Genomic DNA, 16,852 nt, shown 5'->3' with positions numbered 1-16,852 from the left:
CGCAACTAGAGAACAGCCCCTGCCTACCGCAACTAGAGAACAGCCCCAGCTCACAGCAACTAGAGAACAGCCCCTGCTCACCGCAACTACAGGACAGCCCCTGCCCACCGCAACTAGAGGACAGCCCCTGCTCACCGCAACTACAGGACAGCCCCTGCCCACCGCAACTACAGGACAGCCCCAGCTCACAGCAACTAGAGGACAGCCCCTGCTCACCACAACTAGAGAACAGCCCACACAACAGTGAGGACCCAGCACACCCCAAAATAAAAATAGAAATAAATATTATTTCTAAAAATGTTTGCTGAACGGATGAATAAATGTACGTGATTATAACATAGTGCCGCTGCTTTTCATGTCTATGTATTGACAAGACAGAATGGTACCGTGGAGAAGACATGGAACCAGAGCCAGAAGACTTGGGCTCCGCAAGAATTAGTTCCTCCCACTCCTCATGCACCCAGGAAAATACATACTTATAAAACATTTAATGAATAGTTACTATAATTAATACATTTATACCCATTCACCTCAAATGCTGCATTATGCCATTTACCACTGAGCCTATTATATAGTTAGAAGTTAGCAACTACTCTCAAGAGGTTGAAATGTTTGTGATTTTTAAATTCGTGACGTCCTTTTTAATTACTGTATTTTAGTTTCCATTACCTTTTCTGACAAATATTTTCTGTGAATTGCTAACAAGTGATTTAGAATTGACCGATTTTCATTGCAAGTCCTTTTATTTCCTTTGCCACCATTCTCAGAGATGCAAATAAACCATAATAAAATGAGATTATGGGGTAGAATGAGGGGAAACGTACGAATAATTTATAACCTATATAATTAAGTCTTAGAACTCTCAAGAGGATGATTGTGTGATTTAAAATAAAAATGGAAGAAGGAAAAAGAGAGAAGGGACACATGGGCAAGGTAAGGAGAATGAAGACTGGGGATTAGTAACTAAATAAGGAGAATCATCAGAAAAGAACTTGCTTAATATTAAAGTCAGAAAAAAAAAACCAGAATTCCCTCAAGTTTATTATTAATATAAAACTTGTTATTATGAACTTATAGAAATGCAATTTACCAAAATTATTTCAACAAATAACTACACACTGAATAAAATACTTGTTGACTAAATTTTTCAGCATTCAGAAATGTGGGCTTCCTCCATACAGGTAGTGTCTATTCACATTAATTTGTACCTCAGTTTCCTCATCTTTAAAATGGGCATAATGATCTCCTTACTTCAGAGGACTGTTGCGAAGCTTGAGTGAAAACACACAAAGCAGCAAGCACAGTACCTGGCATGTGGTGAGAACTCAGCACGTGTTAGCTGTAACTATTATTCTTACTACTATGAGACTCTAGATCATTGATATGCACACACAGCTGTCAAGTTGAGGGACAATGAACTTGGTAACTTTGGAGAGAAATCATACTAGAAATGGCTGAGCACCCCAGTAGGAGAATACAAAATGTTAAAAGCTCAGCTGTCTGTTCATAGACTGACAAAGCTGAGAGCAGAATGGTGGGCAGGGGGAGCTCCAGTTTCCTCTTTGCAAATAGAGAAATCGCCCACAGTCATGAAGTAGTGGGAAGACTTCCCGGGTGATCAGTGGTTAAAACTCCGCACTACCAATAGCAGGGGAAAGTGAAAATGTTAATCGATCAACTGTGCCCGACTCTTCACGACCCCATGATCCCATGGACTGTAACCCACCAGGCTCCTCTGTCCATGGAATTCTCCAGGCAAGAATACTGGAGTGGGCTGCCATTCCGTTCTCCAGGGGATTTTCCAGACTCAGGGATCAAGCCTGGGTCTCCTACATTGCAGGCAGATTCTTTACCATCTGAGCCATCAGGGAAGTCCAACTGCAGGGTTCAATTCCTGGCTGGGGAACTAAGATCCCACAGGCTATGTGTCACAGCCAAAAGATTTTTTTTAATGAAGTAAGTGGTAGAAGTGGGGATGGAATTAAGACTTGTGGTTCTTTGCACTCTACCATCTCCACCTTTCCCAAAGCAAAAGCCATTTCGATGGCTGAAACACTTTTGGCCCATTTTAGCCATCCAGCCACACGCTCAACAACAAATCAGTGTATCTCTTCCTCAATAATAAATGGATCTGGAGCCCTTTTTCTAAAATAGTAAAGCTTCCAAACTACCCTTGTTAGAGCCCAGAGCCTCCTGCTCCTCATTTTTCCCACAAAGCACCAGCTACCCTCATCTTTTCTACTTATTATGTGTGAACAAGAATTTTCATTCCTCTGCTCTCTGTCCCTCTCTTACCTCCTAAGGGCTCAACAGCATGGTTGCTGCTGCTAAATGGCCAGTTTTATAAACTATGACTCAGCACTGGATTTTGAAGTGTCTGGAGGGAATGAGCCACCTAATGAAAAGGAGCGATTAATCCCTCAAAGCACCTACACCATTGAAGCATTCTATCAAAAAACCTATTTAGATGGAAAATATAATCTGTCCTTAGAGGAAAACAAAACAACTGTCGTCAACAAAAACTCCAATACACAATCTTAGCTGAAATAGGTTCTGATGCATCCTGAAGCTACAGAGTGAGCCCTGCGAAATAGCCATGTTCAAGATAATTGTCATGCTCTGACAGCTGGAAACTGACCTCAGATACAGGACTGCCTCAGACTTCTGAATTCACCAATTCCATCACTTTTTTCCAGGCTTATGTGTGTTGTTCCAGGTTCTGTGTATGTGTGTGAGCGTGTGTGTGAGTGTGTTTTAGTCGCTCAGTCATGTCCAACCCTTTGCAACCCCATGGACTGCAACCTGACAGGCTCTTCTGTCCATGGAATTCTCCAGGCAAGAATACTGGAGTGGGCAGCCATGCCCTTCTCCAGGGGATCTTCCCAACCCAGGGATTGAACCTGGGTCACCTAGGTTACAAGCAGATTCTTTACCATCTGAGTCAACAGAGAAGCCCCCAGGTATATCTACCTCGCCTTTAAGTGTGTTGTTAGGCTGCAGGAAGGCAGCGAGTCATTCTCTAGGAGTAGTCAGTGTAGGTCGATTTTATAGAATCTCTCAGTATGGGATCTCATTTTGCAAGAGTGTGTGTGTGTGTGTCTGTGTGTAAAATTTCATTATCTAGTGCTTAGAACAAACAACAAATTCAGAATAAGTGAATCTAATCTTTAAAATAATCTTAGGAGAGAGATATAAAAGCAAATATTGATACTTTGTGTGGCAAAATGTCCCTTAGCTCATAAGCAGGTGAGTCAGACTTTACAGGCAGACCTGGGTGCCCCATCCACTACCCCAAACCGAGTTCCACCTTCACTGGAGATCTCAGCCAACAGAGTCCTTTCTAAAGCATACGTGTTAGGGGACTTTCCTGATGGTCCAGTGGTTAAGAATCTGCTGGCCAATGCAGGGGTCACAGGTTTGATCCCTGGTCTGGGAAGATCCCACATGCCACAAAGCAATTAAACCTATGTGCCACAGCTACTAAGCCCGTGTTCTAGAGCACACCAGCTGCAACTACTGAGGCCATGTGCCTAGAGCATGTGATCCAAAAACAAGAGAAGCCGCTGCAGTGACAAACCCGAGCACTGCAATGAAGGGTAGCCTCCTTTCACCACAACTAGAGAAAGCCCACACAAAGCACTAAGACCCAGCACAGGCAAAAATAAATGAATAAGTAATAAAAAAAGTAAGCAAGCATATCTGTTAGGACAGAGAATTTAAACATCTACTTACTCTGTTCAGTAAAGACCACACTATTAACAAGGAAAGGGCCCTGTTGCCATTTATTAATCTTAGGAAATCAGTATAATTCATAAGAGTCCCAGTATTAGGCCTGTTCAGGCTGTCTCTCAGAGGAGCTGAAACTGGTCTCACTAGATGGCAGCATTGCCTCCACAGCCTTTTCTGTTGATTTTTGGCCCAGCTTTGTCTCAAGCTTTGTCCCCGCTGGTCTCCCCACCTCCCAGTGAGAAGATGTGATGTAGGGCATTCGTTTTTACACAGATCACAGAGGAATACAATTTGCACGTGGACTTGCAAGTCCAAGTGACCCAGAACTGCCCACAAAGATATGTTAACAGAGTGAGCTGCTGTGGGTGGCCCTCCCCAAGATGGGGAATGTTGGACCAATCTGAGGAGTTGGTCCCTTCCCCCGAGGGACAGAGGGCATGGAAAAGGCCAGGACACAGGAAGCTCTTTGACTCTCAGCTCTGGCATGTTCAAGCTGCTGTGTGACCTTGGGTGAGTCACTTGACATTTCTGGGCCTTGGTGTATCATCTGTAACTCACAAGGGCAGCCTTCCCATCTTGCTTCCACTGGGGTCTCTAGGGACTGTTTGCTTTAACAAAAAGGCAGCCTGTCAAGAACAGGTTAATGGGTTCAATCTTTCCACTGATACAGATACTCACCGCCAGAGCCACAGGGACCAAGGGAAACCAGGCTTGCTAAAGTGATTTAGCAAGTTAGACTGGCTCAGATGTGTGATGGAATTAGAAAACTCCTGGTCACAGCCTTGAGTATAAGACAGGTCTGCTGCTATGCTTGCTTTTCACATGGTACCTTTTTTCTCCCCAGAATCTCAGTCCTTCCAGGGCACTCAGATAAGCTACTGAAAGAGTATGTTAACTCTTTGTGGCCACTGACGCAGCAGCGGTGTACTAAGTGATCTTCAGGGTCCTAAAAATGGTGACTAATAAGCTTCCCAAACACCTAAATTACTCCCTGGGAGTGACTTAGGCATATGAAATATATGACTCATTAACTAATGTTCACGAATACCTCTATAAGATAGAGGCATGCTAATTTGTCACGCTAAAGACTGTTAGCATAGTAAAATCTCAATTTAAAATTAATTAGGTGTGTGCCTGGGGTGGGGTAGGCAAGGAGCAGACCTGAAATCCCCAAGTTATTGAAGATTCCAAATTATGTAACAATTTAAGAAGAAAGACATATTTGACAAATGAAGATACAAGCAGATAATAAGAAAGCTAGAATATTACATTTTATTAGACGTGTAAACTAAGGAAAGCAAGAACGAGCGACCTGAGGACTATTTCAAAATGCTCGTGCAACAGGAGTCATGAATCAGGACTGAATAACCTCATATTTCAAATTAACTTCAGAATAATGAGATTTTACTCTTTCGGATTATTTCAAATGCCATCGCTCCACTATTCTGTAGAATTTTAAATTATTCATGTTTATACACTGTCACCCCTCCTCCTTTTTTAAAAAAGGTCTTCAAAAATGGAGAAAGATGGGTCTAAGAGCCTTTCAATATTTTATCAATTTACTCACTAATGGTGGGATGAGATCAATCTGTTTAGAATGTGACTTTCTCTTGTAAGATGTGGTGCACATACGGAAAGCTGGTTTCTGATCATAGGTGGAGGTGGCTGACATTGTCTGAGCTGGGTGACATTTATCTCATGAGCTTGATATCATTTTACAGTTTGGGTCTTGTTTTTTCATCCACTACTGGCTTTTCCATTGGAAAAGAGGACCCTGATTCCATGTAGTCTTGAGTCTGGGGAACCTGAGTTGACTGAGGGTAAGATGGCCCTCAAATTTCCGGTCCCTTCACCGAGGTCTCACCCTGTGTCAGACATGATGCTGAGTGCTCAACATACACCATTTTGTATAGTCACAACAACAGCGCTGCAACTGGCCACTTCGCAGAGGAAAAAATACAGACACGTAACAGTAAGAAGCCTGCTCGAGGTCACACTGTAAGCAAGGAAGCTGGACTTTTATTTCCGGTGCATGAACAGCAAATCTAGCTGACCCAGCATCTAGTCCCTCATCATTTGAGACTTGGATTAAATCACTGATGAGTAGCAGTCTCAGACTCCCCCTCCCCAGAATCTGTTTACTTTGTCATTTTTAAAAAGCAGCAGCCATTGTTCACTGTGGACCTGTGGACGGTGGGTGTTCCTGAGTTCCCTTCCTCAGCTCTACAAAGAAAGCCAGTGTTTTGCTCAAGCAAACCAGGGCTGGGAGGATGGCCCAAATGGGAGAGGAGATGAGATGCTCTCTAAAACAAAGGTAACTGTGAAAAGGGGGGTCCCCATCCAGGAAATCCTCTCTCTGTTAGGACTTCACCTCCCTTGCGCAGCCATCCCCAGCTCTGCCCTCCACCCCAGCCTGGCCTGGGGGAGCTGGACAAGAGGGTGGGCCACATTCCCACTGCTTCTCACCTCCCGCCCACCCAAAGGACCCAGGGGGGAGAATAAGAAATGCTTTTAAGTAGCACAGCACCTACACACTATTTTTAGCCTCTTTCTGGACCCTAGAACTATTGCTGAAGAAAAAAAAAAAAAACAAGAACCATTCCACCAACCTAACCCCAGCGATCAGCTTGGTCAGTAGGAAAGGAACGGAAGCTTCCTGCACTGGTCAATTAGGTAGGTCCTCAGCATAAGCTGACATACCCCAGGGAGCACTCCAGAAAGTACTGTTTACGTGTATACCAATGGCTGTAAAAGCACATATAACGGTATGTGTGTATAAAAGCATAGAACAGTATTATATGCATAAGTTCAGAAGAGGAAGTTGTTATTCTACAAAGAAACACATGTGAATATTTTTTCATTTCATCTGACTTGAAGTATTCTCCAGCTGTACAAGGGTGTATGGATATGACCTTCTCCCCTGCTTTCTTTATTTTGCCCTTTGTATCTTTCCCCCTTCCCTTCAATCTTCTCTATCCACAGGACAGAACAAGAATGTGCCACTGCTGACCAGCTGTGAACATCTGCACCTCCCCGTTTCTCAGAAGTGGGATCAGCAGGAACAAGCATGGGTTGCTCACCTCCTCAATGCTACCGTCATCTTGCACCCATCTGGCTGGCATCTATCTATCTGTAGTCAGAGGAACAGTGACCCCAAATTCATGTCCACTCTGAGCCTCAGCATGTGCCCTTACCTGGACACAGCATCTTTGCAGATGTAATTAGTTAAGGGTTGAGATGACATCATACTGGATTAAAGCAGGTCCCAAATTCAACGACCAGTGTCCTTATAATAAGAGGAAAGTGACAGATGGAGGAGAAAGCCATGTGAAGACAGAGGCAGAGACTGGAGTGACACGACCAGAAGCCAAAAAATGCTTGCTGGAAGAGATAAGGAAGAATTCTCCCACAGACTCTTCATAGGAAGCATGGCCCTGCCAACACACCTTGATTGTGGGCTTCAAGTCTCCAGACAGAATCATGAGACAATAGATTTTTGTTATTTTAAGCCACTTAGTTTGTAGTCATTTTACTATGACAGCCCTAGGGAACAGAATATACCATCATCTATCTATCTGTCTGTCTATCTATCTGCATCGTTCTCTTCCCTATACTTATTACACTGCTGCTGCTAAGTCGCTTCAGTCGTGTCCGACTCTGTGCAACCCCAGAGACGGCAGCCCACCAGGCTCCCCCGTCCCTGGGATTCTCTAGGCAAGAACACTGGAGTGGGTTGCCATTTCCTTCTCCAATGCATGAAAGTGAAAGTGAAAGTGAAAGTGAAGACGCTCAGTCATGTCTGACTCTTAGCGACCCCATGGACCGCAGCCTACCAGGCTCCTCCGTCCATGGGATTTTCCAGGCAAGAGTACTGGAGTGGGGTGCCATCACCTTCTCCGACTTATTACACTGCTGTCAGATAAACGGTTCTTTAAAGCTGGGGTTCTTTGCCCTGGCAGTTCAAACCAAAGCCTGGGTCCCACCTGAGATATTCTGATTTCATTGGTCTGGACTGTGGCTTAGGCACCGGTATTTTTCTTTAAAGCCCCCAAGTGATTCTAGTTGAGAACTCCTGCTGTCAACAAGGAAATCTTTCCATTTTCCTGCTCCAAAATCTCCGATGGTTGTCTTCTGTCTACCGAATTAAAAGAAAAGGATAGCAACTAACAACTTCTGCTCTCCAGCTGGCAAGGTGCTTCCACATTCATGTGAACCCTCAAAACAGCAGATGACAAAGGACTGAATCCCGGGGAAGTTCTGCGAAACCCCTCCAATCAAGACAGCAGACACGACAGAGAAGATGGGCTTCCTGCTACAGAGATTCCTGCCAAGTCTCTCCTCACCCTCCCACTCCCCAGCTTGCAATGTTTTCTGCAGTTTCAACAGTATGAGATACTTACATAATGGTAATTACTAGCTGCTGATGGAGAGGGCTGTGGCGTGCTTGTTATTATGATGCTGTAACAATAGGGAAATCTGAGACAATTGAAAACCAACCGCGCAGTATGAGTAACCTCTCATTCTGTGGAGGCACCCAAATGAAATAATCTGACTTGCTAATGCACTGTCTGATCCACCGGGTAATGTAGTTTGTTGTGTGGGATGAAAAGCCCATGTTCTTGGCCATCCTGCAGGTTTCCACAGCAACTCCTTAGTCCGTATACCTCATTAACTTCTCCTACCAAGCTTCACAGCTACCCAGTGCTTACCAGGTATATTAATTTCCTATTCCTGAAGCAAATTACTGAACATTTAGCAGCATAAAGCAGCACGCACATCCATTCTTTACTCCATCAAGTCCAGGGTGTCAGACATCTAAAATGGGCTAGATGAGCTGCTTCTTTCTACAGACTCTAGGGAGAATCTGATTCCTTGATTTTTCCAGCTTTTTAGAAGTTGCTTGCACTGCTTGGCTTGTGATCCCTTCCTCCATCTTCAAAGCCAGCGAAGTTGCACCTTCACTCTTCTGACCTCTGCTTCCATCCTTACATCTTCTCTTTCTGACTCCGTTCCTCCTGTCTCCCTTTTACAAGGACCCTTATGATTACATTGGAATCACCCAGATAATCCAGGATGATCTCCCCATCTTAAGATCCTTAACTTTATTGTATCTGCAGAACCTCTTTTATTTTGTAAGGTAGCATATCCATAGGTTTCAGGGATAAGGACATGAACATCTTTGAAGGTCCTCTTCTAGCCTCCTGGGCTTCCCTGATAACACTGGTGGTAAAGAACCTGTGAGGCAATGCAGGAGATATAAGAGACAAGGGTTCAATCCCTGGGCCGGGAAGATCCCCTGGAGGAGGGCATGGCAACCCATTCCAGTACTCTTTCCTGCAGTATCCCATGAACAGAGAAGCCTGGAAGGCTACGGTCCATAGGACTGCAAAGGGTCGGACATGACCAAAGTGACTTAGCACACACACTAATTCAGCCTACCACCCAAGTAAATGGCTGCTGCTGCTGCTGAGTCGCTTCAGTCGTGTTCGACTCTGTGCAACCCCACAGACGGCAGCCCATCAGGCTCCCCTGTCCCTGGGAATCTCCAGGCAAGAACACTGGAGTGGGTTGCCATTTCCTTCTCCAATGCATAAAAATGAAAAGTGAAAGTGAAGTCGCTCAGTCGTGTCCGACTCTTCGAGACCCCATGGACCACAGCCTACCAGGCTCCTCCATCCACGGGATTTTCCAGGCAAGAGCACTGGAGTGGGGTGCCATTGCCTTCTCCGAAGTAAATGACTAAGTAAAAAATATTTTTGAAATTTATTGATGAAGTGTAAGTGTTCCCTTCAGCCCATGGTTATAAGAAGTGCTGACTCTTTCAGAATTTCACCCTGAGCACCATATTCTTGAGAAATGCTCTGTCCATGACAGAAGATACAAACTGACCCTGTTTCTTGTGCCCAGGTTTGTCAAAATGCATAAAGATAAATAATACTCTTTTGACCATCTATAAACAGTAGAAAACAAAAACTCATGATGTCGAATGATCTTGCTGATGTCATAATTTATCAAATTGCAACACTTTATGTTATTGGCCTGCCTGGACAGAGCAGCAGCAAAATGGCACTAGGGCTGGCCCAAGAAAGGCATTTTGTGTATTTCAGGAACAGGCGTCTGACTCTGCAGGGCTGCAAACATGAATGGAAATCCTCCACTACTGACACACAGCAAACACCTGCCCTACTCCTTTGTGAAAAGTGGCTCAATGAGGAAAGAACATGTGTGTACCTCATCTCCCAAGGCAACAGCTCTACTCTCCATGTGCTTCTGGGTTCCATGGATTCATCACAGTCAAAGCCTCTGAGCACTGGAACACGAGTGAGCCTCAGAGTCCACCCTCCTCTTCCAAGGGCACCTGGAAGTCCTCAATAAAAGGATCAGCACCAAGTCTTCCCAGCGCTTCTGACTTCAGAAGACCAAGGCCTGGATACTGCCAAGATCCCACAGTTGAGCAAGCTTGGAGCTGCTTTCAGGTTGGTGCTACTATTGCCTCGCTCTTGCCTGTATCTCCAATTACAAAGTCCAATAGTGCCTCTGCAAGAATACTGGAAAGGGTTGCCATTTCCTTCTCCAGGGGATCTTCCAGACCCAGGTATTGAACCTGGGTTTCCTGCATTGCTGGCAGATCCTTTACCATCTGAGACACCAGGGAAGCCCAGGCCTCTGCTTACTATATACAGTTAACTCCTAAAGATATGAGACTTCAGCCAGAGTTTAGTCTGGAATTATTCCTAACATTGACTCTAATGGATGTTTTTTGAGAAAGCAGGGTAACTTTTATCAAACACATATCCTCAAATCAAGGAATGCACACTGAATACCTCATCACGTTAAGGATTCATCATGGATTTATCACTTATGTATTAATTTAACATATTCCTGAATTTTCTTGACAACTTCAATTTATCAAAGTCCCATAAAATAAAACTCTTCAACCCTTTCAAATGTCCCTATTTTGAGTGTGACATCAAAAAACCACCTGGACTACTTTCATTGCACCTAAGGATTTACTGACTATCATTAAGATACTTCATGTTAAAGATTAGCTTGGAGCCAATTAACTGGTGGTTTCCACCCAAAACCTTGAGGTCTGGATAGGCCTTCTACCCTGGAATTTTTTCCTAAATTTAAGGCCAGTCAGGAGAAACAACTTTAGTGTATCTTTGAGACTGGAACTTTCTCTAATGAGTAGCCCTTTTTTTATATATGTTAGTTGCTGTCAGAGACACGAGAATAAATAAATCTATGTTCTCAAGAAACAAAAGACATCAAACAGAATCAGGAAACTCTACCCAAAAGAAACTTCAAATCTCTCGGCCTTGGTTTCTAGACAGCTGATATTGGGATCCCTGTGTTATAGTTTATAAAATATGTTCATACTTTTTAAAAAATTGTTCTCTTGCAAGGTAGGGATTTCATTCATAAGGAAAGAGACCAAAATATTAAGCTACTAAAACAAGATTCAACAGTCGGTGGAGCCATGCTCTTGAACTAGGCAGAACCATCTTTAAATCTCCCACCATGGTGCAAAAGGCAATTACTTTCCTACAGAAGTGGATTCTAACGCGAACATTCTGTGATTAGAGTATTATGTGTAAATTCTTTCCTGCATTTCCTGTAATAAATGTAAATTGGGGAAAAGCAGTTGCCATTCAAAAGAGGTATATAATTAATCTGTGGTGAACTATAAGAAATTAATCCAGACATGTTTTCTCAAAGCTAAAACTCATGTGATAAAATGAAAGTTCTAGAGCATTGCACTGACTGTGTTAAATGTCTGTAAGTTAATCAAAGAACATCTTTCTTTTAAACAGTCCACCTTATCAACTTCTGTGAAATCAACTTGCTATGATATTTAATGAAAAAAATTATCTGCAGTTTGTTCGTCATTTTTCAATACAATCTCAGTGCTTCCTAAATTACTATTTTTCTTACCTGTCTGGATAGATTCTTATTTATCTGCAGTGCTTATAGGTTCCCACTCTTTCTGGAGGTAATCGAGAAACATGAAGGATCTAGCAAAAGAGAATCAAGAAATCTTCCTACTGCAGCCTTTGAAGACTGCGTCCCTGGGGACTCATAGGATTAAACAATCCTATGAAATGGGAAGATGGTTGGGAAGATCCCCTGGAGAAGAGAATGGCAACCCACTCCAGTATTCTGGCCTGGAGAATCCCATGGACAGAGGAGCTTGGCGGGCTACAGCCCATGGAGTTGGACATAACTGAGCAACTAACAGTTTCACTTTTTCACTTTCACACACACACAGTGCTGTGGGAAACAGGGAACGTGAGGGACTTGAGGGACACTTCTCTCTCCCATACAGAGGTTTTACTCTGCTCACTGCTGCAAAGCCCGTCCTCATTCTTGTCATCCCCCTGTACTTAAATGGCAGAACAGTGTCCTCTTCTCCCTTGCTTCTACAGGCTCCAGGTTTGCTGGTGTGGAACAGCGCCCTCGGCAGCAACAAAGTCTAGATAGATACTTCTCTGCCCAGAGAACGGCTTTGGCACTAAGCCAGAGGACCATCTGCTCTGTGGAGAGGGAAGTGGGAGTAAGGGTGAGCAGGAAAAGTGAGGTCAGCTTTCAGAGCAGTCAACCATCTCTGGCAAGCTGGCTAGACTGTGAACTGCAGAATATTTACTGCAGGGAGATGTCCATAAGAGGAGCCATGTAGTCTAGCCAGACCCAGAGACCCCACCCCGGGGCATGAGGATAACGTAGTCACAACACGGGGACATTGGTTCACCAGGCACCAAATCTCTTTATCCCAGAGAGATTTCCTCTGATCCCTTTAACTACTGCTCAGGGGAAATGCAGAAATTAGTCTGTTCTGAGTTGGAAAGAAGCAATTGAATGTATCCAGGATGATCTCAAGTTGGTAGCTGCGTGAATCACCTTTGTGCCTGCCTTTGGCCACATCAACACACTCTTGCCCCATGGGCTGGACTTCAAGCCCTTCTGCAGGCTCTCAGAGCACACTGGGCATCTGTCTATACTTGCAAGCACCTCCCTGGATTATAACTCATAGTTCCCCTGCCTTCCCCACTAAGGACCACAGGACAGGAGCCTGGGTTTCCAGCCCATGGCAGGAGCCCCAGCCAACACACAGCATAGTGTCTGGCACTTGGGAGAGCTTAGAGACACTTGTTATTGTACAGGAAATTCTTTTTCCTCTGAGGTGGAGCATGGGGAAGGAAGAGCAGAAAGAATTGTTGCATATTTTATTTTAAATGTACCAGTAATCCTCAACCTTCCTTTTAAGCAGTCTATTCAGCCCCCCACCCCCTACACAGACTTTCCCCACACTCTGGATTTTTTATACGAAAGCTCTAGTTCCAAGTTCTTCTGTCCTCACTCATCAGCACTGTGCAGCAGCTGAATCTTCTAACTAGCGCCTGATACATGTTACAAGTGCTCTGGGGCCCTGGAAGGTGAAATGTGAGTTGTCTGTGTAACATGAGTGAGTGTGTGGCTAGCACAACCCAGGATGTGTTGAAAATATGACCTGGGTAGAAGGATGTGCACCAGAGCATTTTATTTATAGTAGTAAAAACCTACTGATGCTCAGTTATATAAATCAGGACATATTCATATATGGGTAGTATTTATATAACAGAATATTAGGCTACCATTAAAGATCCTATTTTAGAAAAATATATAATGGTGGGAAAATACCATGAAGTATATTAAGCAAAAAGCAAATCACAGAACTGAACATTATCACAATTTTAGAAACTGCATGCGTATAAAATCCTGGGAGGAAATATACCCAAATGCTGTGAATTTCTATTTCTGGGCGTTGTTTCTTTTTAAAATCTGTCTTAAACTTTTTCATGTTTTTAAAATTTTATTTTACAACAGACTTGTATCACTTTTTATAATTTCTAAAACTATTTTTAAATTACAAACCAAAAAAAAAAAACACAAGCATATTATTCAATAATGGAAAGAAGTTATTCTGTTCCTGCCCTAGATGGTTATATTCAAGCATTAGACTATGAAGTCCCACCCAGGGTGCCACTGGTTTCTCATTATATTTTTATCCACAACCCAGAAAATTCTGTCCAAAAGTGAAGTGGCAGGCAGGCCCCCACAGGTCAAAATAGGAGGCCTTTTTTTTGGTGTACCATGTCTTAAAAGAAACCATAGCTGGAAAAGATGTTGAGATAAGTGTTCTGGGGTAAGCTCAGAAAGTTGGAAGCAGCCAGGGCAGGGAAAGCCATTCTCCTGGGCAGGGAAGACCTGGTACTACTCTGGCACCAGCTGTTTGGCCACAGGTAAATATTCCATTTCTTTAAGCATCCTGTTTCCCCATCTGTAAGAGAAAGATCCAACATCTGTCTTGCTGACCTCACAGGTGTATGGGGCCGGGGGGCGAGGGGGGGGATTAAATAAAATGATGTGTGCTCTATATTTTGTAAACTAAAAAGCATCATCAGGTAAACGAAAAGCTTAGCCGTCCAAGATTACTAACTTCTCAAGATTAAGATCCACGCTCCCCACTTTCTTTCAAGATATCAAGAGAAACAATCTATACTCCCTTTTACACTGTAGAAAAGTCACCAGGAATTTTATCAGCTGCATTCAACTCATTTTATGTTTCCCTGTACCTCTATCCCATGAAAGAAAAACTACATTATGCATTCACTCAACTTGTTTCTTTTTTCTCCTGGACACAGGGGTAGATTGGCTTTCTCAGACTCCCCTGAGGGAAGATGGGACCAGGAGACTGAAATCTCACCCCCTCCAGGCTGGGCCCTCCACCTCTTCCTGGGAGATCCTCCACCCTCTCTCTCTCTCTCCAGTTCCTGGCTGGTTGTACAAGATCTCGTGGAAGACTCAGACCGCTGGAAAATGCTGACATGCTATCGATAGACGGAGGAGCCTAGGACCCTATGTCATAGGGGAAGACTACCCACCAAACACCCCATACAACCCCGACACAAGTGAGAAATAACTTGAGACCAACTGTTGCACCAATTATCTACCCCAACTAGTACACTCAACATCAACACTTTCTGCTGCTTCCCACCATGAGTGACGCAGCAGACACAGAGAGCACATGTGGTAAACCCAACCCTCCTCCAGCAGAAAACTCACCCAAGAAACATTAAGAAAACTTTTTTAGATTCCTTGGCAGACTTAAGATCTGCTCTGTTATTTCTATAGGGAAACTTGAGAGTGTGTGCTAATTTAAATAACAGAAAAGAGAAAATAAGAAAAGGGGAACACATGTTTGGTAACCTAATCCCACAGTATTTAAAGTGAGATGCAAATAGAAAAGGGTTATGGTCGGTCAAGGTGGGAGAAATTAAGAAGAGAATCTCCCTCTCTTTTGAGAATGGTATAGACAATGGAAACAGAGCGCCATCTTGGATCACTGGTCCCTGGATTAAACAGAGACATTTTATTTAGCATCATTCAGCAGGGCTACATGGAAACACTAGGCTCTGCACTGGGGAGTTCCCAGAGGGACAAAGTAGAGAAAGAAAGTGCTACCCACTTCTTTGCTTTGACTGTAGCCAACCCTGCCCTTTTTTACTCAGAGGCTACTTACCTGGTAGGGATACAGGGTGACCCCGTTGGTTCTCGACAGGGACCAGGTGCCGTCCAGGTACTGGTGCGCCTGGATGGCCACTGAGCTGAGGATATTCCCGTTGCTGGGACTGGTGGCCATCTGGAGACTGACCTTGGCCTGGTGGGTTGGAGACCCACTCTTCTTCTCCGCCCCATTGCTGACCCCGAGGCTGTTGGGTTTGCTGCTATGCTTATTGGTGACGAAGGCTGTGTAGCTGGAGGGGGCATAGGAGGCGGGCACAAAAGCCCAATCCCTGGGCTGCTGGAGCCCCGCCACGTGCCGGGACCCCACCAGAGTGGGGACGTTGGAGAGGGGTGGCGGGGAGCCGGGGGAGCCATCAAAGTGCTCGCTGCCAGCCGCCTGTTCCAGGGTCAGCACCATCTGAACGGCCTCCTGCTTCAGCTGGTTCAAGTGGGTGGCACAAATGTCACAGCGGTTGTCCCTGTCATTCCATGCCTTCCGGATGGTATTGGGGACCTGGAGCTTGTCGTGAATCACAGCTGAGAAAGCAGGATCCTGGAGAACACATAAACAAACAAACAAACAAAAAAACAGAGAGCCTATAAATCAAGGCTGGTAAGTGCAATTCAGATGTCTAGTTTATGAGTTAAGCCCTTCATATATCCAAGAAGTTGGATTGTTTGATTGACATCCAGCAGAAATGAGCAGTCAGATTGGCAGACGAGCCTCTGGTTGACAAACACATCTGACAAATGTAATATTTTACAGTGGAGACGTTAAGGAATTATATATATATATATATATATATATATTTCTAAGCATCCTCCTTACCAGGCTAGTCAAATAAGAGCATCCCAGACTTTTGCCCTTGTGTCCACGGTAGCTATATAGGCATACCTGGATGCTCTCAAGGTGTTCACAAATGGGTGAAGTAGACACAAATGGGTGTCCGGGCCTGGTGAGGGTGAGTGCAGCCACTCTGGACTGATGCTCTGTGCCCAAACCCATGAACTATGAAAACTTGGTAGTGGATGGAGGTGCTACTTGTGACCCAGAACAGAGATTCTATTCCAAGAAAACCCTGGCCTCATTAGCATCGTTTGCTAAGTTCCACTGGAAAAAAAAAAACAACTAAACAGATTCTGGCCCAGAGATACAGCCTCTCCAGCAGTCCAACAGACCCCTCCAGAGCCTCCATGTTTACTGTTGGCCCCCAGCAGGCTGGCCATGCCCACACCCACGTAGCTGACATTCTGAACCATCAGAAGAAAAATATCTCCTTCATAAACAGTCCAAGATACTTTTCCCCAGAAACTTCATCTAAAACTATTAAAAACTCTTTTGCTCAGAAGCATATATGTAAAAGAAACCAGAAAATGAATTTAATGCAGATAATTTCTTTCATTTGTGTGTGTGCGTGTATGCTAAGTCACTTCAGTCATGTCCAACTCTTTGCAACCCTATGGACTATAGCCCACCAGGCTCCTCTGTCCATGAGATTCTCCAGGCAAGAAAACTGGAGTGGGTTGCCATACCTTCCTCCAGGGGATCTTCCAACCCAGGGATCAAACCTGAGTC

At 44.2% G+C, this 16,852-nt stretch overlaps 1 protein-coding gene across 1 annotated transcript in view; it reads right to left on the bottom strand.

The window, feature by feature from the left end:
• Positions 1 to 16,852, bottom strand: part of KIF26B (kinesin family member 26B) — a 516,667-nt gene that overhangs the window by 304,133 nt on the left and 195,682 nt on the right. The window contains exon 3 of the mRNA XM_040263613.1: positions 15,293 to 15,829. Coding sequence (XP_040119547.1) covers positions 15,293 to 15,829 — 537 coding nt within the window. The remainder of the gene's footprint in view (positions 1 to 15,292; positions 15,830 to 16,852) is intronic.

Source organism: Oryx dammah, unplaced genomic scaffold, assembly GCF_014754425.2.
Source record: "Oryx dammah isolate SB20612 unplaced genomic scaffold, SCBI_Odam_1.1 HiC_scaffold_21, whole genome shotgun sequence".
In the NCBI taxonomy this organism is placed as follows: domain Eukaryota; kingdom Metazoa; phylum Chordata; class Mammalia; order Artiodactyla; family Bovidae; genus Oryx; species Oryx dammah.
The sequence above is the reverse complement of the archived record's forward strand: the minus strand, read 5'-3'. Positions and strand labels throughout refer to the sequence as shown.